At 45.1% G+C, this 25,251-nt stretch overlaps 1 protein-coding gene across 2 annotated transcripts in view; it reads left to right on the top strand.

The window, feature by feature from the left end:
* The window catches only part of NSG2 (neuronal vesicle trafficking associated 2), a 29,870-nt gene extending 5,065 nt beyond the window's left edge, over positions 1-24,805 (top strand). Inside the window, exons 3-5 of one of the 2 annotated variants that reach the window (XM_041489967.1) lie at positions 8,489-8,608; positions 22,810-22,920; positions 24,361-24,805. In XM_041489967.1, coding sequence (XP_041345901.1) covers positions 8,489-8,608; positions 22,810-22,920; positions 24,361-24,552 — 423 coding nt within the window. In that variant the 3' untranslated portion in view covers positions 24,553-24,805. The remainder of the gene's footprint in view (positions 1-8,488; positions 8,609-22,809; positions 22,921-24,360) is intronic. The other variant, XM_041489968.1, reaches the window with a different exon arrangement.
* Positions 24,806-25,251: the final 446 nt, after the last annotated feature.

Here is a 25,251-nt window from a genome sequence, read left to right as displayed (position 1 = left end):
TTTATCTTTTAGGACCAAAGGGAAAAAGAGGAGCTGTTACCTTGTTTTCCAAGGCATAGACAAACAGCTTGAGCTGTGATTGTATCCTGGCTGTGATAATGCTGAAAGATGTGCAGCTTTTCAGGGACCATTCTGTTCACTGAAATGTGAAATGAAACCAACAACTGGGGACCCTTTGGTCTCTTGGCTCACTTCAGTGTAATCCATCAGGAAATACCTCTGCTCTGGCAGTAAAATCCTAATTTTACATAATACAAAAGTGCATAAAAGCTCTTGTCAGGCTGTAAAAAACATGCGGCACCTCTTTTGTGGTGAAGGCTGCAGAAGGCTTATCATGTGGTCCATTGTTCTTTATTTTGAATGCATCAGGAGGAGAATTAATTTCTCTAGTGGCAAATTCCTGTCACAAGCCCAGGAAAACAACAACAACCAAAAAATGTAACAGCTCTCTTCAAATGCTTTTCCCACCCTGTGCTCCTGCCCCTGGCCACATCCCTCTCTGAGTGGCTGAGGCCATTCATTTACACAGCGTTCCTGGAGATCAGGAGGGTCCCTGGTGTTCACAGCCTGTCCCTGTTGGTTTAACAGAAAATAACGTTTGGTCCTGGCCAGCTGAGCAGGAATAATTCAGAGTAGCTGGATGAGTGCTCCTGTACCTCGGGGACAGCTTGGAGCTCAGTCCTGGGTAGCAGTGTCAGCCTGCCCTCTGTGCAGCCTGAAGGCACAAGCTGCCAGGGCAGCGTGGGGCTGCTTTTGTGGAGCTGCTGCTCGTGCTGGGGCTGCAGGCAGCTCAGCATTCCCGGCTGAGCATTCCTGGGAAGCTGCGGGAGCTCTGGAAGAGCCGGGGGCAGGCAGCTCCTGCTCCTCGGCTGTTGAGGCTGGTGGGATGGGGCTGGGATAGTGATGAGGCAGGGAGGAAGGAAGAGGGAGGAGGAGGATGCAAAGGGAAAAATAAGGATAAAACAAAGGAAGGGAATAACAAATAAGAAGGAATGGGCTGTCTTGCCTTTCACCGTCCTTTTTTCTCTCCACTTGGGATAGTCTGCCTCATCCCCACAAAGTCTGAGCCTTTTCTCGTCCCCCTCCTGCACTGTGCAAATTCCTTTGTCCTCTGGATGTGTGTTAGAACTGACACCACCCCTGCTCATTAGGCTGTAATAAATCCTTGCAGCATCCCACTCGAGCAGAGCAGCATTTGGGGAACCTCCTTGATGTTGTTTGCACATTTTGGACAGCCCTGCTCGTGTCCTTGGCAGCTCCTGCTCTTGTTTGGATGTCACTCTGTGCTGGCCTTCCTCTCACACACCAACCCCTCCACTAGGGCCGTTCACAGGATGCTCACATGGACCTGGAGCAGCTTCCAGCAGCCTCCCATCACCCAGAGAATGTGCTGCTGCTGCAGAGCTTCACTCTGAACATCCCAGGATTTGTGTAGCTTCGGCAGAAATCTCCCTCCTTAACTGCTCTGCCATCAGTGCCTGAATTAGGGGCTTTAAAGCTGCCTGGGTTTGTGAGCTCCATTACCTCTCTTAAGCCCAGCTATGTCTGCACTGCAATTCCTGGAGCTGCATCCTGCAGAAACAGCAGGAATGGACTCAGGGAATGGCTCTTGGGCCATGGAGGCTTGGCTGAGCCTGTTCTTTTTTCTACCATGAAAGCCCACTGCTGAAGTGATTTCAGCAAGACTGTCAAGTGAACCCCATATACCAGTGCCTTACTGGTCTGGAAAGGAGAACTGGGCAGGAATCTTGGCTGCTGTAAATCAGGGCAGCTGAAGGGAAATCAGTGGAGCTCTGCTAATTCAGCCTGGCCAATTTGTGATTGATTCTTTTGTCTGCTTTGCTAAACCCTCTCCTGGATGAACCTACTGAAATCAGTTTTTCTCACCCCACCTCCTGTGGGTTCATGGTGGTTATGGGCACGCAGAGATTTGTAGGGAGATGTGGCTGAATAAATTCCAAGCCACGTTTGTTCTTGGGGCTGTGCCTTGCCCTTCTCAGCTGCTTTCAGCTCCCAGTGCAGCCTTTGCATTCTGTGCTGCCTTTCACTGGTGATGCCAGGGCTGATTACATTTGCTGTCTTTGTCCTTTTGCGATGTTCCTCATGCCTGGAATATCCTCCTGGCACTGAGTCAGGAGAGCACTTTTTTCCTACTACCCTCTGTGAAACTCATTTCCAGCACAACACCCATTAGATGATACAAGGTAAAAAAATAGCAGAGTACTGACCCTGGCTTTCTCCAGGGACTATGGATTTGATCCAATGCATCTTTTTCTTAAAATTTTTCCTTTTTTACTTTGTTTGCTGCTTGATATTTCAGGCACTTTATGTATTCAAATAATGACCAGGATGCCATTACCTCCATCCCAAATGCCAATTTTAATATCAGCCTTTGGGAAGTCTGCCTGCTGAGCTGTAGATTTGGAAGCATAGCTGCCATTCCTATAGGATGGGACGTAGCCATAACCATTTCAGCAAGCTTTAAATACCTAATTCCCTAAAAATCTGGGAATTTGCAGCATGGGGATTGCCAGGTAATCTGAGATTTGTCCACTTTATCCAGTTTCTGGCAGTAGCCAGGGCAACAGTCAGGAGGAGGTACAGGAGATGCTGCAGGGAGCTGCTCATGCCTATCAATGTTTCATCCTAAGCCTGCAAAGCCAGAGATTGTTTTAAGCCTTGAAACATGATTTTCCCATCTCTTTTCCTCTATTCTTTTAGTGCTAAGTGTTTGAACTTCAGCTGCTGTTGGCAATGTGCACATCTCATTTGCTCTTTGGAGCTGGCTCTGGGTGAGGATTAAGCTGGAGAATTGTGTGTGCAGGTGGTGGATTCTGGTCATTGCTTGGCTTGGAGCACACGAGGGGGGAACCTGCCCCAGTCCCAGCAGGTTTAGTGCCAGCTTTAGGCTGGGGGCACCTTTTGCTGTCACCTGGTCCCTGCTGCACCCTGAGGTCCTCCTCAGCTGCTGATGCTTTGTTGGGCAACAAAGGCAAAGGAAACCACGACATTGGTGCCAGTGAGAAGTTGATATTTCCCCTTCTGTTTCTGCAAGGAATGGAGAAAGATGTGGAAAGGAAGGAAGCTGAGCTTCATTTTCATTTTACAGTCAGGCTGATTAATCCTCCTGGAAACGGGTGGGGGTGTTGCAACCATTTTGTGGGACTACAAAGTCCAGCTTTGAACTTGGAGGGAACCTTTCTCCTTGGTAGCAGCAACACATTTTGTTTATCACTTCTGTCAATCTGACGGTTACTCTGACTGAGAGACTCTTCATTATTAATAATCCCAGGAAGTAGTATTTTAAATTTTTATGGTTTGTGCTTTGCAGCACCTGAACCACAATATATTACATGCACTGAGGCAGTGGAGTGGGAATTACAGCAGGGCTGCATGTCCTTTTCCAAATGAATAATTTAAAGTTTTCACAATGCCAGTTATGTTAAATATTATTACTCATTTCTTCAGGGAAAACCATAGAGCTCAAATGCAAATATAAAGTGGCAATAAATGATGTTACATTTAGCCAGTTGGAGACAAGGCTCAGAATTCATATCAGTTCATTTTCTGAAACACTTACTTCATCCCTTTGCTGGAAAATCCTTTTCAAGGTTCCATGCTTAATGGGATATTTTTCAATTTGTCACATTTCACATCTACTCTGCTCCTTCCTCCTCACAGCAAATGCTTTTAATATAGCCCACTTGGTTAGAAGCTTGCTTTCTTTTCCCTTTCAGCAGCCCAAATCCCTGGATTTCCCAGCACTCTCCCACTGTTTATCTTCTCAAGGTTGTCAATGATGGATTTCCTGCGGGTGTAGGCAGACTCTCATCTGTTGTTTCTCACCTCAGCACACCTATAATTTTCCAAAGCATCACTACAGAGAGGGTGCATGGTCCTGCATCCATTAAAGCTGAGGAAAGATTTCCTATTGATCCCAGCCATGGCACTGGAATTAAGCCTGGAATAATAAGAGCATTTAGGTTTGGAACTCAATAAATGTATTAGCAAACAGCATCATTAGAAACATCTTGTGTGGAGCAGGGTGATGGATGTGGCTCGTGGTCCTGTTGTGGTGGGGTTTCACAATTTCCAGGCCATTCCCTGCAGGCTGCTCTGAGCTCTTGAGAAGTGTTTGAGGGACTGGAATGAGGAACCAGAAGATCCAAGGTAGGGAACAGAATGTCAAAACCTTTCCAGTCATGGAATGTTGCTGCATCTGCTGACCTGGGATGGCTGAGGGGGACAATTCTGCAGAGAGCTGCCATTTTCCATAGGTTGTCTGACTGCCTTCCCACCCCATCATCCTTTGCTAGCCCCTAATCCCAAAAATGTCGCATTTGTATGGAGAATCTGCTGGAGCTGCCATTCTCTCTCACTAATGAAGGTCTGAGAAAACAGTGCATTGTGAGCAGTGAACCAAGCCTGGTGTGAACTCCTGACTCAGCCACCAAGTGGGACTCAGCACATTACAGAGATTCTTTTTTTTTGTCTTTTTTCCCTACTCCTCCATGAGTAATATGGGATGCTGGGGTCGTGCTGTGTGCAGAGCCCCTGAGCAATTGATGACGAATTCCCCAAGATCCCCAGGCACCCTGTTGGAAGTGGCTGTGGGAAGGAGCCTGAAGCCAGCTCGATAGGCCAAAGCCCTAAATGCACACTTAACTTGAAATATCCGGCTCATCCTGCTGATGTTAATAGGACTACTTGCATGCTTAAGTGCTTTGCTGAATTGGTGGTTAATTAGCTCAAATTCTAAACAAACCTGGTTAAGGAGGAAGCTGCAAGGACTGCAGTGAGGGTTTCCATAATTAGATGTGACTTTTTGCTGGTCCATAACCCTTTTCTCTCTGCTCATATTCTCACAATCTGCAAACCCCATCCAGGAAGCAACTTTCAACAAACAGCTTTATTTTGGATGTAAAATGAAGAAAGTCCCAGGTAATTTATTGGTGTCCCCTTTACTGCATATGCAAGAACAGCTCCCTTCCTGCTACTTGAAGGTGCTGTATCTCTGGGAAATGGTGTGAAAACTTTAAGAACAGATCACAGGAGCAAGATAATCTGCAGGGAGATTCCCTGAGCTAAATCCATCTGGAAGCTCCCCCTTAGAGCAGCTCTTTTCCAACATCCCAGAGGAGGGAAGGAGATGGCATTTCTTTCCCTTCAGTTTCCTTGGAATTGCAGCTCTCCAGGACCCCAATTTTCCCGTCCCTTTCCCTGATTTCAATCCAGAGCAATTCCCAAGCCAGCACCGCTGCGGAACAGCCAAGGAGAGGGGCTGGGGGTGATTCTGGTGCTGTCATGAAGGGCAGCAGCTCTCCCAGGAAAGCTGTCGTGCTGTGAGATGGATGTTCCTGGTTTGCACGGGAGCAGTGGGATCCGGGCTGGCTGCAGCTGCTGGGGGCAGCCGCTGATGAACGAGCGCTGATCATTGCCCCGACTGCGGAGTCAGGAGGCTTTTATTGCTCCACCTTCAGCAGCAATTTGGGTAGAATTTCTGGAAGATTTCACTGCCAGGAATTTTTATTTTTTTTTTTTTCTCGCTGACAAAATGGAAAAAGAAGGTGGAAAAGGAGTGATGGCAGGGAATGGGGGAAGGCAAATCTTTCCCACCCAACTCAAATCAGAAGGCTGGAGAATGAAAACAGAAAAAAAAAAAAAAAAAAAAAAAAAAAAAAAAAGCTAAAAATGCAGAAAGATTTCTTTAGAAGATTGATTATTCCTTTTCTAAATTTGCACTTTTAACTCTGCAAGAGTGGAATCCATGCTCAGGCTGATTTTTTTAGCCTGTGGGGGACTGAGCAAGAAGGAGCTCTGTTCTTCTCAATGCACACCCCATGTCCTCAGCAAAACTGCATTTTTATCGTTGCTGCCACGATATTGAATGGTCCCCCCACTGCAGGTTTTCAGTTTTCTGTTTGACCTTTGTCATTTGATTTCTGTGCTCTCCTTTAAAAAGGAGACTTCACTGCCTGCCCTTTCTGCTGCTGAGTAATTCCAGCGGGTGTCTGACAAAGACACTTCTGGAGAGCAGGTTTTTAACTTTTGCCTGCTAAAAACCCTTTAGCAAAGGTGCCTCTTCCCTCTTCTACCAAAGCTTTTTGATACCTTTGCAAAACACTGCCCAGGGTGACTCTGGCTCTGTGCACACTCATTTCACTGCTGGCACAGTCAGCAAATTGCGTTTCAAGTACCTTCTGATCTGGCTGGGGCCTGAGCTTGCTTATTTATTCCCAGATGTGATAGAATTGCTGCAGGACCTGAATCTGATGCCTGGTGAAGGAAGGGCTGTGTGGGTTCATTTTCAGACGCTATCCCTGCAGACAGCATGATTCAAACTTTCCTGCTTATTGGTGCAAAGGAACAGTTAAAAAATAGCCATAACAAAATTGGTGTTGATGATGAAGAAAATTAATTATAGCTAGAAACACGGAAAGTTTTAATTTGTTGGGTTTTTTTTATATTCTGCTTTCACGGTCTTTCATTAAGACCCAGCATTACAGTTTGTGGTAAAGCTCTCAGATAAATTTTAAAAATTGTCTGCTGCTAAGATTTATACCAAGCAGGAAGCATGAATTTGGGAGAATTGGATATTGTCTGAAAACAGAAAGAGAGCAATTTCTAAACACTGGCTGGCAGGTGCTGCTGGCTGCTGCTCTATAATTTACTGCACTGGGTGTACAAAAGGCCAGGGAGAAGACTGAAGGCTGGCCAGCTGCACTGGGTGCTTTTGCCTCCTCTGCAGGGAGAAAATGAGGTCACTGCTTGTTTGGAGCTCAGAGCTGACCTGGGCCACTTTGTCCTGGCTGCAGAGGGAGCTTTGCTTTATTGTGCCCACAATGTGCTGGGCAAGGTGGGCAAAATGGGCTTTGATTCAACAGTGGGGTCAGAGCAGGGTCAGGATTTACCCCAAACCTGCCCAAGCTTGTCCCTGTTGGTCATTTCCCTTCTTCTGTATTGTGTTGTTGTAATTTTTCTTTAATAAGGTATAAAATGATTAACTGTTTTTTGTTATAGGGTTTTTTAAGGCTGAACTATCTAATTAAGAAATGACACAAATTATTTTTTCTTTTAACTCAATAACTAATTACTTGAAGTCTGCAGTGCGGACTTTTCTGTCTAATTACAAAATAATAATTAAACTTATGAAGAAGAAGGAAGAAGAATGTAAAGAAGAACAACTTGCCTCCACCCTAAAATTTCTATCTTGTTTCATATATGTTAACAATCTATCAACTATTTTACAACAGCTTCTAACCTATTTTTAACAATTTATATTACTATATTCTAAAATGTCAAGTTCTAAGTTTTTCACCTTGTGGTATTACACACTTTTAATTAACTACACACTTGTAATCTTAGTGTTATCAATCAATTTTGGAAGTTTTTTTACGGCCTCAGGTTAATGTAATGTTCTCTTGGGAGTCAGAGTCTGTCAGTATAGAAAGTTTCAATTTTTTAGTATCTAGAACTCTAACATTGTGTCATCACAAATCCTGAGCTCCCAGCTGCTCATAGAAACGTATTTGTGAGGCTTTTTGTCCCTTCTTCTCCCCAAGTATTAATATTGCAAATGCTCCTGTAATAAATACTATTGAGAAGGATTGCTGGAGGATGTAAATATTCATCAGTCTTTAATGATTTGCATTTGAATCCAGAAAATTGGCTTATAACTCCTCAGTGCTTTTCTCTGGCTCTGATTTCCACATGCTTTAAATGCAGGAGGATTAAATACCTGGGGTTCTCTTTGGTCCAAAGCAGACTTTGCTGTCTCCATTTGGAAATAAGTCCTTGATTAGCTGGGAACTCAGCCTTGTGCATCACTTAATCTGTTCCAATCCTTCACCACGGTTTTGTTTCTGACTAAGAGCTTTAGGATCACTCTTGTCACTCTCATCTGGAGCAGCCTCTCCACTCCTGGAGTTTTTCATTTCCACCAGGCTGCAGCTCAGAATGGAGAGCCAGAAAGTGGAAGGGTCTTCTGCACTGGTGTAAAGCACCTCATTTTGTAAGATTAGTAGGACCTGGATTAATCAGACACAGATCTTAGGGGAAAAGCCAAGGTGATAATACAAGATAAATATTGATAATCTGGAGCCTAAATGAATGAGACACCAAATGGCCTAAATTTAAATTGGCTTCAGCAGAACTTGTTTGGACAGAGCTTTTAATTAGTGAGGCTCTGCTTTAGGATGGGCTGTTCTTCTGCCTGTTGAGCATGATATAAAAATTAAATACTCCTGAACCAAAGTGGGTGTCACACATTTTGCTGTCAGCTATTTTAAGGCTCAGTGTGATAAGCTCACTGTCCTAGTTCTGTATATCTGCTGATTTATCTGCCTCTCTTATTCCTGAGGGGGTGATGGCTTGTGTTCATTTATGGTGCTTGTGTAGGTCCAGGGGATGGTTTATATAGAAAAGCTTTGATAACAACTAAAAAATCTCTGCTGTGGGCAGAAGCCTCAAAAGTGTTGTTATCTTCCAGGTAATTGTGAAAACAAGAACAGAATATCAGCCTGACCAGAAGAACAAAGGAAAACTCAGAGTGCCCAAAATTGCTGAATTCACAGTCAGTTTCACTGATGGGGTAACAGAAAGACTAAAGGTAAGAAATGGTTGTTCTGCTGCCTTCCGATGCAAATTCCATTCATTTTAAAATAACTGAATCAAAGTGACAGGAAAGACGTAACAAATTTAACACTTCACTCATCACCAGGGTCAGAGAGAGGTTTATCTGCATGAGTGTAAAGAGTTTTTTTAGGACAGGCATGAAAATAACTTCTTAGCTACATCTCAAGCAGAAAAGGCTTTTCTTTCCCAAGAAAATGCTGAAAATGTATTCCAGCCCAAACTGAAAATAAACCAAGTTTGAATCCTTTTTCTTGTCAAACACTGGTGTTTAAAAATAATTTTTAAAAATCCAAGTGAAGATTGGTTGAAACATTTTGTTTAGCCTTTTAAAATTCCTTTTGTCTCATAGCCAGTCAACCCTTTTCATATTTAAAATACTTTGGTATAATTGTTATATTACTACAGATTAAAAACTACTTCAAAATGCATAGGAAAAAAAGTATTAGAGAAGTATCCAAGCATATCCTGTCCTGTAAGCAGTTTTGCTGCACAGGAATTGGAATTTTCTGATGGAAAATGTTTCCTTAGGAAATTTTCAACAGGCTCTACTCAAACATGGAAAGAAACTCATGAATTATTGAGTGCCACCGGTTCCTGTTGACTGCAGCACATTAGAATGGCTCAGTTCCTCCTAAAATTAGACTCCAAATGTGTAGCTGCCAGTTTTTCCTCCCTTAGCACTGGGAAGACCTGGTGCTTTTTCTAAACCACAGAGCATGGCAGTGATAGAAATGGGAGATCTGATTGCTCATTTGCAAAGTTAGAGGAAATATCAATGATTTTGAGTAGAAAACAGAGAAAGTGAGCAGTGCCCAGTGACATTCCTGCTCCTTCCAAAGCATCATTTACTCTTTAAGAGTTGTGGGAATAAATGTTTATGGTTCTTGGCTGTTTTATTTTTCCATGGACATCACAGTTTGATCTAAAATTTCTTACCTGCTGTTGGTACTTACTGAATTCTTCCCTGAGCTTCTTGTGTGTAGTAAATGTTTACCACCAGTGGCAACTCTCTATTGTACCAGAGTAAAGTGAATTAACCACGGTTAAATCCCAGTCTCGGAAGCCACAGGAGACATTTCCAGTGTCCCACACAAATCAGAACCGGACACGATGTGCCTGAGAACCAACAATAAATTGAGAGTCTCCTGGACTGATGTGTTGGCTTTAACCCGCAGTAAATGGCCTTGTTGGTGTTGTAAATGCTGGTGCCTCACTGGGTATTTAACACTCAATCCTGCAGCCCTGAGGGGTGTGAAAGGCGCAGTAAAACCAGCAAAGATCTGGCTTTGTTATTTTAAAAAAGCACTCCAGAACTTCTCCTTGCACACCTATAGCTCATGGATAAATCCTATTTCATCTGCTCCTTCTACTGAGCATCTTGTTTTTCCTATTCAAATTCCCAACTTGCTGTTGCATTCAAACCTTTCCTTTCATGCATTTTTCCTCTTCCCATCCTGTTTTTGGTGCAGTTTTCCCATTTCACAGCATCAGCTGAGAGCCCTGGCAGAGGTGGGAGCTGGGCCTCTTCCTATAGAGCCTGGCAGCATCACAGTTTCATTTTTGAGCTATTTCCTTTCCCTAAAATCCATATGATGTTCATTCTCTGCTCTTCAATGTCTACTTATTCATCAGGCAGCCTCTGCTCTAATATTGGATAAGAGTCTAAGCCTCTCCCTGCCTGCTTTTTTCATAAGGCTTCCATGTATCCCATTAAATTTGTAGTATTATTTCCTGACAAAATGAGCTGAGATAATAGCTAATATTTATTACCTTTTGTACTTTTTATTGCACCACATTTTTGTCTCAGTGCATATTTTTAGTGAAGTTATTAAAAACCCTGCCCTCTGGTTATAAGCTGCCCTATTATCTGGTACTGATGAAATCATCTTACATTTGTTTTTTTTTTGTAAGAGCAAATCACAGTAAATACTTAACTTTTATGATCTCAGTTTGGCTACATTTTTAAAAGCTTTAAAAAAGATGATATAACTGTGATCATCATATTCTCTTTTGCCCTTTTGAGGGTGGAAAACCTCTCCAAGACCATCGAGTCTAAGCTGTGACCAATCCCCACCTTGTCCCCAGCCCAGAGCACTGAGTGCCACCTCCAGGAATTCCTTGAACACCTCCAGGGCAGCCCCTACCAGTGCCTGAGCACCCTTTCCATGGAGAAATTCCTGCTGCTGTCCAGCCTGAGGCCATTTCCTCCTGTCCTGGGGCTGGCTGCCTGGGAAAAGAGGCTGCAGTTCTCTGGTTTTGTGCTACAGAAGACCAAGACATCTGGAAGAAGTTTTGAGACCACGTGAACCTGCCAGCCAAGTCCACAGATGCCCTTTTCCCTGCCTTTTGGGTATCTTTTATTGAAGAAACTAATGAATTATTAGACAACTTTCTCACATGAACAAGCCCAAGCCAGAATTTAAGCTTATGCTTGCATATTTTTCATCCATGCAGAATAGCCCAGATCTGAGCTCTTTAATTATCATAAAGAAGAGACTGTCCCTAGGCAACGGTTCTTATTTCACACCAGCTCTTCCAGGAATCTGAGATAGCTCCTGCCTCTTGTCACATCCCCTAATAGATGAGATTATGATTCTCTCCAGCTCAGCACACACTGTCCTGGAAGTTTGACCAATTAGGCTGATTCTTCAGCTGCATGAGTCAGCCCATACCTCCTTTAAAAAAAACTGTTTAAATAGTTGTGTGTAGATGGGTTACAAAAAAATGATGTTAAAATAACCTTATGGTTGAACCATCCATACAGAAAAGAAATTTCTTTTCTCATTTTACTCCTCCACAGAGAAGCAAAGGGAACATTTTTCTAAGCTGACAGGCAGTGATTTATAGACCTTGCCTTCTCCAGACTGCTTCTACCTTTGGAGTGTGTTCCTCTAGGAGGTTTTTGAGCTGCAGAGATCTTGTTCTGCAGCAGCTGAGGTTTCCCAGGCTGAGGGGGAAGGGTGGCTGCTATTTCCCTTTCATTTGCAGTGCTTTGAAGGGATCTCCTGTTCCTGGGCTTTGCCATCCTGTGACAACACTGAGGTGCCTTAGAGAGGATTTGTAAATGTGGCTCTGATTCCTCTGTGGGGTGGCAGCTCTAACCCTCTGCATCTGAGGCTTCCTGCTCCTTCTCACCAGTGATACCCCACTGTACTTTTTTAAAGAACAGTCTCTCATATGTGAGTAATCATTCTGCCCTTATTTCTGTCAGTGCTGAAAAGAGATTGAATCCCTTTTGCTTTTTAGGCAGATTCCCCACCAAATGAAGTCTTGTTACTTCTGGAGAACAGGGTTTTCACTGACTCCTTTTCTCTTCCAACCAGCCCAGATAGCCCAGAAATCATCCAGCAGCACTGATTTATTTGGATAGCACCAGAAGAGGTGCTGGAGTGGCCTTTCTATGTAGGCCTACAGAGAATTGGACACCTGGAACTGCCGGCCCCTTTCTGGTTTTACACAAACTGGTCTCTTTGTTACACCAGTCTGAGCCCTTCCTCACCACTGCCACAAATCTATTAAATATTTTCAGGAAGGTAATGATTTATTGTTAGCTGGGTGATAGTTACCTCCCATAGTTATCTGACGTCTCAAGTCTTCTACAGTTCTTTCCTTTTCATGGATCAGTTTCTTTAGAAAGTTGATGTTTTCAGAGTTGGAATAATTAAACTCAGTACTTGTCTTTAACAGAACAAGTTGGGAGTGGGTGTACGGGGGAGAAGTTGATAAATTCAAGATGTTTTTTGCAAGCAATTTATCTACCTGGAGAAATCATCTGCAAGTATTGATGAAGACTGGGAACTTCATTCTTCTTGCTGCAATTTGGCAAGATGCATTTTCAGAGTCACTGGCTGTGTCATCTGTCCCTGTTGAGTGTGCAGTGACAATTTCTTATCATTAGATCACCCCTCTCCTCTCTCCACCCTGAAACTGCTCTGGCACATGCAGATCCAGGAACCAGTGGATGTAATTCTTGCCCACACTTTTCATCAGATCCTTAAAATGTAGTGGAACCCATTCAAGTGCTTCTGTTGTTGAAATGCTCATACTGCAACAATTCTTTTCTTCTGACTTAATGTGAAAGATATAGAACAAAATCTCTTTGTCTCCAGCCACACCCTACAAAACAGACCGTGATGCAAGAATTGTACATCATCAAACCCAAGCCAATACCTGGAATGCTTGGCTCCTAATTAAAAAATATTTTTCTGGGCCAGGGAATAATTTCCTGTTGGTAACAGCTTTGCTAAATGGAAGATGCCCCCACTGGAAGGTGAGCCATCAAATCCCCAGGGAATTCACACTTTGCTGCACACACAGAGCCCCAAATGTGCCATTCCTGCTCCCCCTTCCCAAACTTCCCATCCATGCCATGGATCCTGCAAACTCCTCCTGGGATGTTCTGCTTTCCCTGTAGGCTGTTTCTTTATGCTGATAGTTCTTCCTCTAACCTGCAAAGAAATCCCATAAAAGCAGCTGGGGATTTTCATTGTACCCATTCATAGGTAAATAAATTTTAAAGTCTCCTTTAATTGTTGAGTTCCCACGGGGCAGGAGTAACTCCTGGTGAAAGGACTCCCTCTGCTTTCCAATGCTATCAGCGCCAGCGTTGCCATGGCAACTGCCACATCCCATCGGTTATCTGAGCTGCAGAGTGGCCGTGGAGGATCCCTTACCCTGAACGGCTGTACACAGGGATTTCTCCCTCTGCTGGGAATTGCTGCTGGGGCTCAGACGTCGTTTTCAGGATGCAGGAGAACGAGGGACAAAGCAGAGGAGAAGCAGAGATGTGACAGGCACAGGGAGCAGTGGCACCAGCAGCAGGGCTGGAACCGGGCTTTTCTCTGGAACCTTGCACTCAGAGAGAGTGTCAGTAGGAAGGGGGTGCTTTGGAGGAATATTCCCTCCCTTTGGGAGTTCCCAGCTGTCTCCAGGCAATCTCCTCTCCCTGTGGATGCAGTGGGTGAGTTCCTGCAGGGGTTTCAGGCAGCTCTCACTGCTCCTAAGTGTTCTCCAGACTGTGGTGGATGACTTGAGTGTGGAGCCAAAGCTGCCTCTTTGGAGGCTGAATATTTCCAGTGCATTCAGAAGGTCACAGGTTCTTTTTTCCCAAAAAACACTGCCCAGCCCTGCCTGGCCTTGATGCAAACTCACACCTGTGAGGTTCCAGGCTCTCACTGTGCATGCAAACAGGTGAGAAATGGTGCTCCTCATCTTTCTGCCTGAGCTCAGAAATCCTTCTTCTGAGGATTTCTGAGAAGAGGACAGGTCACATTTGTCCCAGTGGCTCTCCCAGGCTGCATGAGGCAGATTGATGGAGCCGTTTGTGATTATCAGTGGCAATCAGGAGCTGTGAGCATGAACTGAGTGGGGATTTGTGGCTCAGCTGCCAGGGAACAGATCTGTCTGATCACAGCGCCAGGTATTGCTATAAACCCTGCAGGGTTTCCTCTGTCTGGGTAGGAGTCTGGGGGTTTTGTAAGAACTCCCAGCTAATTCCTTAATTGTTTTCTACAGGCAAGGGCCCAAAAATGTCATGTCCATGTCTAAAACACACAAGAAAAATCTATTTTGATTTAACTGGAATGCTCTCTACTGGCTTAGGGACCACTTAACAAAGCAAAGGAAAAAAACCCAAATTCATTTTTTTTAATAGGAAGTGGATCATTCCTTACAGTGCATTCTTGTTTTATGTTAGTTTTACACACATAGATACTCTTTTACAAAGTCAGGAAAAGCCCTGACTCTCTTTATTTTTGCCATCTGTAAGCACTAACAGAATAATCAGCTGAAGAGATTTGTTCAGTCTTGGTTTGGGGTTTTTTTTCCATTTAATTGATTTTTGGAGAGAAGAAGAAAGTGAATTGTTCTGCAGAAAATCTCTAAAAGTGGAAGTCACAGAGAATATTCACATGCCTGCATTTTTATGGGGTATACCTGCTGAAAATTCATTCTTCAAACCAGAATATATTGAAGGAAAAAGATTTACAGAGCAGAAACCTCAACTGACTCTTGGCTTTGGAACAAAATGCTTGAAAATATTTCCATAAGCGACCACATGGAGATACCCCTGGTGCTAATTCCAGGATGTAATTGCAGTTCCCATTGGGCCTGGAGGATTTCTTACACTGCATCTCTGTCTCTAACACCACTCTGCACTTGCCTCTGGCACCCCACAGGAAATCTGTATGTTGGGCAATTTTCCTGTCAGCATTTGAGGTGAAATGAAAGATATTTAATGCTGGTGTGGCCACTGTATCAAAAGACACCAAGCAGGATGGAGGAGCAGGAAAGAATTTTCACCTGAGTGAAACCAAAGCAGAATTTATTGCCTGTTGGAAAGTGCATTTGGAGTCTTATAGCCAGACCACTGAATGCTAAAAAAAATAATAATCAAGAAAGTGCAAAGCTTCAGTGACACAAATTTCTCCATGCAATGTTTCACTCTCTCTAAAGCAGCCCAGGCTGTGATTGAATGTTAAGCAGAGCTGAGCTGCCTCTTGTTGGTACTTGCAGATGTATTAAAGCCTGTTGGGTCGGATCCACAGCTAATGGAACTGGCCTGGTGCCTTTGGAGGCAGCATAATCACCTCGATTACTCATTTCTCTTGTTTGCTTTTAAAAGAGTGGCTCTTGTAAGTCATTTGCAGCAATAAAGCCTCATCTTTCTAATTCAAAATGGAAAGGCTTTTAATTCTTAAGTTACCCAGGGGACACTTTGCTCACCAAGTCCTCACTTTGTTCTCCTATAAAGCACACATATAATAAGTTTTTAAGGAGAAATGGGTGTACTGAACCATGAATGTAGAAATATTATTTCCTACTCATGATGGGAGACATAAATGCTGAAATACAGGTGAATTTGTTGCCCTTCTTGAAGGAACAAACTTCTAAGTGATTATTTTCTTCAGGCACAAGAGTGCACTGAACAGGGGTGCTTTAATTCATGCAAGCCTGACCTTTGGAAGAAGGTAATTTCACAAAGCAAATGCACCTCAGCTTTTCCCTAGAGCCAGCCACCATCCTTGGCTGTGGCATGGTGCTGGTCTTTGGGTGGTTTTGCCTCAGAAAAAGCCAAGATTTGGGGAATTTAGGTGTTTGCAGCTGTGGGTGGCTCTGGCTGGGGTTGTCTGAGTGAGGAGTGAGCTCTGGAGCTGGGTTTGGAGGGATGTCAGGTGTCAGGAAAAGGCAGGAGCAGAGCAGGGAACACAACCTGCAGTTCCAGGTGTGTTGCCATGAGCTAATCCCCAAATCCATTCTTGCTCAGGGCTCCCAAAGCTTTCCCTGCACCAAATCCAGCATCAGGGGAGAGGGGACAATTTTGCATTCATGAGACTGTGCAGAGGTTGAGTCTTGGCAGGCAAAGGGCAGGCAAGGAGACAGTTTATTGATGACTTGATTTATCTTGTGTTCCTGTTAATGCATTTAAAAAGGGCCTGTGATGAACTGAGGCATCCATTGCCATGTCCCACGTGGAGTGACCAGAGGAAATGTCACAGCCAAGGCTGTGCCAGGGCAGCAGGGAAGGGCTGCACGTCAGGAAGGCTTGGAGAGGATGTTTCTGTCTGCTGCAGTCCCACTAATTGAAAAAACACCTCAAATTAGGGATCTGGAAGGAAGTTCCAGCATCGCTCAGCTCCTTAAATGGGCTGCCAGGTGTTCTCAGGATGTGGCTTTGGGAAGAAAAGCTCCTTTCTGAACAGTTCTTGAGTCACCCCACTTGTTTAATTTGGAGGCTCTGCTCCATTTCTTTTGGAGGTAACAGACACAGAATCATTGAATGGCCTGGGCTGGCCAGGAGGGACCTGAAAGATCACCTAGCTTCAGTGGGAAGGCTTCTGACAATTGAAAAAGAAAGAAAATATTCTTATAGCAGGAGGGAAAAAACACCTTTAAAAACCTGTCTGGTCTGCCAAAATGGCCATGTTTTAATTTGGTGTTCCTAGAAACAACATCACCCCATCTCACTATACCTGCCTGCTTGATGAAGGAATTTTTTATGGCATTAAATAGCAGAAAAGAGAAAGCAAACCCAACAGAGCTTTTTATTTACCTAAATGGAAATTCACTGATATTCATTGGTGCAGCAGCCTTATTTAAAATGGCATTTAGAACTTGCATAAGGAACGGGGGCTTGGAAACAGAGCCATGAATTTTCCATCCAAGGGGTTTGACTTGGCACAGGGAGATGTCACGCAGCCCACAGCTGGCACCAGACACTGTTAAAAAGATCTGAGGCTATTAGTGCCTAAACAGCCACTAGAAATTATATTACATGATGGAGACTGGCTAATATAATTGAGCCAGCTAGTTATTGTGTGCATAATTTAATTATTTGACAAATTGCTTAGAAACACGGTGTGCTCCTTCCACACTCGTGCTGCTCTCACAGCTTTAGGAGGTGCAGAGCAGAGGAATTGCTGCTGGCTATCCTGGAAAAGTGATGTTTCTTTTTAAGATGTGCAGACTTGGAGAGGTTCTCTGGTGTTGTCACGGTGGGCTGGGGTGTGCAGAGATGGGCAGAGCCCAGGGGGACATGGCTGGGAGGGGAAATTGGCACAGAGACAGCCAGTGCTGTTTCAAGTGCACTCTTCTGAGGCTTTGGGGTACTTGGATAAATGAGCCTCTCTGCACTCTGTGAGTGTTTTGGGATTTCATTGCTGGGCTGTGTGGGCTGAAAGAAACCCATGGAACAGAGAATCCCAGAATTGCTTGGGTTGGAAGGGGCCTTAAAGCCCATCCAGTGCCACCCCCTGCCATGGAAGGGACACCTTCCACTACCCCAGGTGGCTCCCAGCCCTGTCCAGCCTGGCCTTGGGCACTGCCAGGGATCCAGGGGCAGCCACAGCTGCTCTGGGCACCCTGTGCCAGGGCCTGCCCACCCTCACAGTAATTTTTTTTCCTAATATCCCATCTAACCCTGCTCTCTGTCAGTGTGAAGCCATTCTCCCTTGTCCTGTCACTCCAGGCTCTTGTAAAATCTCTCTCCATCTTCCCTGTAGCTTCTCCAGGCACTGTGAGGCCACAATTGTGTCACCCCAAAGCTTCTCCTGTCCAGGTGAACAATCCCAGCTCTCCCAGCAGAGCTGCTCCATCCCCATCCCTCTGATCCCTGGTGCCTCCTCTGGATCTCTCCAGCAGCTCCAGGTCCTTGCAGGGCTGGCCCAGGGCTGGGGGTCTCACCACAAGGGCACAATCCCAGCCCCTTCCTGCTGCCCACTGGGGATCAGCCCAGGAGCAGATGGGAGAAGTTCCTGACCCCCAGGATTACCCCATCCTCATCTGTTCTTATGAGAACTGGGACCAGATTGGTTTATGATTATGAAATGTAAGTTAAAGGACCAAAAAATCCCACCCACCTTAAAACTTCATTAAGAAACCTCACAGCACTAAGGAGTATTTTCCCATAGCCCTGAAAATGTAGAGACATGACTAAGGACATTTTCCTCTTACAAAGCATCTCTTAAACAATGCTTCTTAAGACTCTGGACACCATCTGGGATAAAGCTGTGCTGTAATAATAAAGAACAAATCCTACATCTCCTTGAGCAGTACTAAGCAAATCTGAAGACCCAATTGTGTCACATTTTTTTGCAGTTAGCCTTTCAAAATTTCGGAGGCGAAGCTGTTGCCAACAGATCAGCAAAATCAGCAACTTATTACAAAAATATTTTTAACAGTGGAGAGTGAAATGACATTTTTGAAGAAGTGCAGTCAGATCATTTTCACTGCCAGGGTAGATCAGGGTGTCTGGGTGCTGGCCAAAGCATCATAGCAATTTTTTGACAGAGTTGGGACAGTGGGGCAGCTCTTCCTGGGGTGAATTTGGGGGGTACCTCACCCCTGCTTGATCCACCTCAGTGTCCTGGCAGCCTGTGCCTCCTCCCTGCTGACACACCGGAGTGTCCTTGCAATAACAACCTGGATTTGGGCGTTTGCACTTGGATTCCATCCTGGAATACACAGAGGCCACCAGGCTAGCTGCATCCAGGAGCTCCTGATCCTTTAACTGCACCTTCCATGTGCAATCTGATGGTGTCAATCTTCCATCTCTTTATCAGCTGGAACAAGTTATGGCATGAAGGGGAAAAAATTGCCCTCCTGAATTTTTCATTGTCAAGCAGAAATCCTTATAATGGATTCAGGAGTGCATGGATGTATTTGGATGCCCTTAGATGATTTTGTGATTTTTTTTTTTTTTCTGCAAGTTAACTGGGTTGTCAGGGACTGATGGGTTTTCAGGTGTAATGGAATTGCCATAAACTACAGGAAAAGGTTTGCTGCCTCTCCAAGCACAGCTCTTAAGCTCCTCTCTGAAATAACCTTCACAGAATTTCTGCCAGTTTTGTTCATAACAAATTCTGCCTTGTTCTTTGCCTTTCTTCTACAAAGAGAAAAATTAAAACCAAGAGAATTTCTTCAGCTGAATTGCCTATTAAAGGTCACAAAATTTCCCAATACCCAGCAACACTGAAGGTATCTTGTAGAACCAGACATGGCAGCAGCAGTGGGATCCTTTCCTGAGAAACTGGAATTTTGTGAAGAAGCTGAGAAGAGTACAGGAACAGAAATAGGCAGCAGAGGCTTCTGAGATCCCTAATTCACATTACAGCTGCAGAGAGTAGGAAAATGGTGCAGAATTTTGTAGGAATTTTTCTGTGATAAATGATTTTTATCTCTTCTCTGGGCCTGGCTGCTTTTCCTGTAGGCAGCAAGGCTTTTCTTGGTTGGCATCTTCTTGGCTCTGCTCCTGGTTTAAGTGTATAAGCAGGGAGAAAAGTGTCCACAGTCAAACACTGATTTACCAGAAATCTAGAAATAAAGTCATGCCTGGTATCTAAGAGGTGCCACCCACTCTTAAAGAGGGGAAATTTAGGTTGGATGTTGGTGAAAAATTCTTCCTTGTGGGATGGGCAGGCCCTGGCACAGGGTGCCCAGAGCAGCTGTGGCTGCCCCTGGATCCCTGGCAGTGCCCAAGGCCAGGCTGGACAGGGCTGGGAGCAGCCTGGGACAGTGGAAGGGGTTCCCTGCCCATGGAATGAGATGATCTGTGAGATCCCTTCCAAGCCAAGCCACTCCATGATTATATATTATATGAATAGGAAATAAAAATGTAAAAACCTTGCAATGGAAAAAAGCTGTTAAATAAATGCCCTGCTGTTTGGATGTGCCATTGTTCTCTGGTTGCCTTTTAAATAAAGCTTGGTACTGGAGTGAGAGAGGGGAAAAAGGGAATTTTTGATGAAAAAGGAGATCCTGGGCAGCTGATGAAATCAAAGAGAGCAGGGAGGATGCTTCCATGGGCTGCATGAAAGCCAGGTTAGCTGGAACACCACTGCAATTAGGCATCCTCTGCCTGGCACAAAACCTGCTGGCACCTGATCTCCTGCTGCCTGATGAGGATGGATCCTTTTATTCATCTGTGCTGTGTGAAAATGCAAAAAATCTTCTTTATCTTGGGAAAAGGGAGAACCACCCCAAGTGTGCTGCTGTTAATGGGAGCTTGACATCATCCTTCATGGATGTTAAGGGCCTCTCCCACATTTTTTGGAGGATGGGGAGAATGTTTCAGTGTGGTAATGATGTTCTCTTTTCTCTGTTCCCTCTTAAGGGAACCTTTGGGAATCATGTGAGATTTTGAGGAGAGGGCAGGCAAATCCCCCCCTTCTTTCACCCACTCGAGCAGTCACATGTGACAGATTCATGCCTGCAGCACTCCTAGGTTTTATCTGCTCACTAAATTTTATTTCCCCTCTGTGAGTGTTTATATTGCTTAGAGACTGCCAAGGTTCGTGTTAATCATAAAAAAAAAAGTGGAGGTTTATTAGGTATTGCAGCTCTGTGATTCTTTGGTGTTTGAATGTTAATGAAGCTTTGTAAGCTCTGGAATAGTTGGAGAGGTGGATCTTAGCTCTGGCATGGCAGAATATCCGGGGGTGGATTTCTCTTCCTTTTCCTTTGGGTTTTAACATCTTACATGACATTTCATCTGGAGCAATTTTCCACCATTTATCAGCAGGTGTAATATTGTCACAGCAATTCTGTGAGTGCAGGAAAGGCAGGAGGGTGAAAATGGGCTCAGTTACAGCCTGCAGGGAGGGGAGAGCTCAGCACAGGGTCATGATCAACTGGGTGCCAGCACTTGGCCAGAGCAGAGGGGAATTTGTTATTTTTAGGCACTCAGTGGGAGGACAAGAGGAAAGAACCCCTGAAATTGCAGTTCTAATGGTTATTTCCATAGGCTGTGCATGCACGTGGGATTTAACAGAAGAGCCATGAAGAAACATTTATTCTCACTCCAGACAGCTCAGTTCTTTCTTCTTCTGAAGGCTGAGTTTCAAGCAACATTTCTTTTCTCATTGTACATTTAATTTGGGGCACAGTAGCCAGACTGGAGAGCTGAGCATTTCTTATTTCTCAGTTTCTAGCCAGGGCTGCCCCTCAGCATTGGCTTTGGTAGAACTAGATGAACATCTTGTCCTAGTGCCTTCAAATTAACCTCAAAGGACACTTGTGTCATTGCCATCGTGGTTCAGTACTGGAATTAGAGGGAGTGCCAGGCCTAGCACTCCCTTTTAAATGGGGATGAGGTGATGGATGTGTTCTACAGGGGAAATGCTCCTCCACACTGACCTGCCACCAGGATTGTGCTGGCTCTTTATGGGGAGGGATCTGTTTTTCCCACGTCTCTTGTTGGAAAAAGTAGAGCATATTTAATCCAGGAAATCTCTCTTTTTTACCATACCAAAGGGACTTAATTTTTTTTTTCATGTGTAGTACAACTTCTTTTGGGGACACAAATCATGTCAAATTCCATTTGCATCTGCCTTTAATCCAGCTGAGCCTTTATCACCATGAAAAGGGACAAAGGGACAGACTCTCCCAGGGAACTCAAGGGCTGCCATAAAGCTGCTCTGAAATATTTCTATCCACTCCTCTGAGGGGGGTCTGAGAGGAGGTGGATCCCAAATTTTCTTGGTTGGACTGGTGCAGTTCATACAACTGCACTCCTTTAGTGCCAGCTCCCTCTGCAGCACCCCAGGACTCCCTAACAGTGTTCTCCTAGATCCACAGTAAATTCTGCTCCCTCTGTTGCTGCCTTTGCCTTAATTGACCCATTTTGCAGCAGATGAGGCCCCAAGGAGAAGTTAATCCGAGCAGGAACATTAAAAGGCAGCTCTGGGCTTCAGTGAACTCTTTGTCCTTGACAAAGTCTCTTAGCCCCAGTCTCACCTTTTTACCCTTTATTCTAAAATATTCTGATCTAACAATGAATTCAGGAATCTCTCCTGCTAGATAAGTCGCCACAGCTCTCTCTTGCCTGACTTTTGGATGTGATGGGTTTTTGTGGAATTATGGGACCAAGAAAGCTTTGGGAAAGGGGAGGATGGGAGTGTGTTACAGCTCCTGGCTCAGTCCTTGAGGAACAGACAGCTCAGCAAAAATCAGTGATCAGGGCCTCCACCCAGACATGGAGAGGGGACAGAAAACTTGCTGTTGGATGAACTATTTAGGGGGGAGCTGGAGAGAAGGGAGCTCCAGCAGAGAAACAGACAGGGTGACCTGCTGGGCCATGAGGAGAGGGGCAATATTTGAGCCCCAAAGAGGGAATTGTGCCTGGTGCCTCCAGCACCAGCATCCACTCTTGGACACACTGTGGGGTTTGTCAGTAGTCAGGATATTGTCCTTTTACAGCTTGGAGAAACAGAGGAGGATCCCCTTTCTCCTGCAGGACACAATTTATCCTGGTGGAATTGCCCAGGAGACACAAAGGGATGTGAGCTACAAAGACCTCATTGCTCCTCCCTGCTCCCAGAAAAGTGGGATCTGCCCTGGTCCCAGGGCCTTCATCCACACACATCAGACCTGGAATGGGAATTCTGGCTGCTGCCGGGTCCTGCTGGGCCAGAGCTGAGAGCACCAAATACTACAAAAAAATCTGTACATTTGCAAGGGGTTAAACACAGGAATGTTGAAAGTCCGTGGGGGGATGGGAATGGTGTGGGAATCCAGGATATTGGATCCAGCATTCAGTCAATTACCATGCTTAGTTAAGTACTGCACGGTGGAGTGAAGGCTGCAGTCTGTTACAATGTCTGTTCCTATAAGTCATTTAATTATGAGGTTGCTCATATGCCATTTTAACATATGTACAGTAACATTATCCCTCTTTTCTAGGTCACCATCCTCATAAGCCTGGCTCTTGCATTCCTTGCCTGCATAGTGTTCCTTGTGGTGTACAAAGCCTTCACTTACGACCACAGTTGCCCAGATGGATTTGTTTATAAGGTAAGGAACTTCAGAAGGATGAATTGCCTGAGCTAATGACAGGCTCTAATTGCCTGCATGGTTACAGCCCAGGCTGCTTTTTTTTTATTTTGACCAGGCCAAACAGAACATTTGGCAGGAATGTGTTGAAATGGAAAAAGTGTTCTGGGAAATGTGGACATGCATCTGACTCCATCAGCTACTGTTACAGTGTAATTGTTGGGATTAGCATTTGGTGAACACTACAGACAGATGTTCAGCAACAATCCCTCATATTTGTGAATGGATTTATTGCAGCTGGGATCCTGCATTTGCTTCCCACACTCCCAAGTAACTGATGTTTACTGGCATACATTGTAATGCAAAGCAAACTGCTGCAGTGCTGACACTCTGTCCTTTGTGAAAGAAATCCAAATTTCCTCAAGTAGTTCACTTCTAGGTGCTCTTGAGCCTTTATCAAGAGCAAACCCGTGTAACAACTGCTAAAACCCAGTGATTTTGTATTGAATATTCACAGCCTGCTCTGCTGAGATAAAAAAATATATTTTGAAAAATAATTCACTGACTTCTCGCTGTGAATAAACTCATAAATTCACAGTTTTGACCACACTGGGGATAATATGTGAGCTGGAAAATAGAGTAAGATGATGGTGTATTAATCATTGTGAATTATTCTCTTAGGTGATATAAAAAGGGAGAATTGAGATTGTTCACACTGGAAAAGAAAAGGCTTTCGGGAGACCTAATTGTGGCCTCCAGTACCTGAAGGAGCTACAAGAAAGATGGAGAGAGACTCTTTACAAGGGGGGACAAGGGGGAATGGCTTCAAAGTGACAGAGAGAAGGTTTAGTTGGATATTGGGAAGAAATCCTTCCTGGAGAGGGTGGGCAGGCCCTGGCACAGTGCCCAGAGCAGCTGTGGCTGCCCCTGGATCCCTGGCAGTGCCCAAGGCCAGGCTGGACAGGGCTGGGAGCACCTGGGACAGTGGAAGGTGACCTTGCCATGGCAGGGGTGGAATGAGATGAGCTTTGAGATCCCTTCATATTTCAGAATCAAATCCAAACCTGAACTTGTGAAAAGAGCTGCCCCATTGGGCTGTGCCTCCTGCCATCCCCAACCAGGTGCTCATCCCACTGCTCAGGGTAACACTCTCTAACAGAGCAGCACAAAGCAGCTTTTGCTGCCTCTGCCTGTCCCCTGCCTGTCTGGGGATGGATTCTGGCCTGGGACCAGCAGGTGAGCAGAGCTGCTCAGCCAGCCCAGCCCCTTTGGTCCCTCCCTCATTGCACAGCCCCGATCTCTCAGATCTGCTGCCATCTGTTGCCAATAGCAACAGGTTTGGAATGCCAAGCCCGGCTTGGTGCTCTGGCAGGGCAGCTGCAGCAGTGTGAGTGCAAACAGGAGCCATGAAATCATCCCTGATGGCATCACTCTGCTTCTCTTTGTGCTTTCCCCTCCCAGCACAAGCGCTGCATCCCCGCCTCGCTGGACGCCTACTACTCAGCCCAGGATTCCAACTCCCGGGGCAGGTTCTACACCGTCATCAGCCACTACAGCATGGCCAAGCAGACCAGCTCCCGGGCCGTGTCCCCCTGGCTGCCCTCGGGCTCGGCCAGCCACGACAACAAGGCTGCCAAGACAGAAGGTCATTAAAGGGAACGAGCTGGGCGGAGCTGGAGCGGGAGGGAGGGGGGACAACACCTGAGCGTGCCCTGCTGGCAGCGGGGCAGGAGGGAATCCAACCCAAGTGCAGGATCAGCTTCGTGGATATTTCTTTTTGTGCGTTGTTCTCGTTGATTTGTTACCGAGTCGAGCTCTTGTACAAAGGCATGTTTGATGTTGACTGTACCTTAACGATGTAAAAATATTTTTAAATCATTGCTTAACTATTTGTTAGAAAAATAAATTAAAAAACAAAAAAAGCAAGTTAGGTAAACAGCCAGAGAGGATAAAAGCAGCAAAGAGAATCCCACCAAGTTTTGTCAGTGCTGGAAAGCTGTGACAGAGGCTCCACACGCAGTGAAGGAAGAGCTGGAATCCTTTCAGGAGGGGTAGACAGAACCTGGTACAAAGACTTTGTGGTGCTGTTTGGTTTGCCAAAGGGGAGATATTTTGCTGTCAGATTGAATCCAGTGTCAGTGTTCATTCACTGAGAGAGAAATACAGGCATCCCCTCCTTCCCCAGACATGCTCACGTGCAAACACAAACCCTGCACAGTGCCCCAAGGAAACCCAGAAAGTTCCTGGAGTTCCTATTGAGCCACCAGAGTGCTGCTGGTCCTGGCCAGGCTCTGAGGCTGAAATCCAGGCTGCTGCTTGGAGATGGAGCAAGATGGGAGCAGGCAGAGGCTG

The sequence above is a fragment of the Pyrgilauda ruficollis genome, unplaced genomic scaffold (genome assembly GCF_017590135.1).
Source record: "Pyrgilauda ruficollis isolate IOZ18807 unplaced genomic scaffold, ASM1759013v1 scaffold97, whole genome shotgun sequence".
Classification (NCBI taxonomy): Eukaryota; Metazoa; Chordata; class Aves; order Passeriformes; family Passeridae; genus Pyrgilauda; species Pyrgilauda ruficollis.
This window is presented reverse-complemented; position numbering and strand designations above follow the sequence as displayed.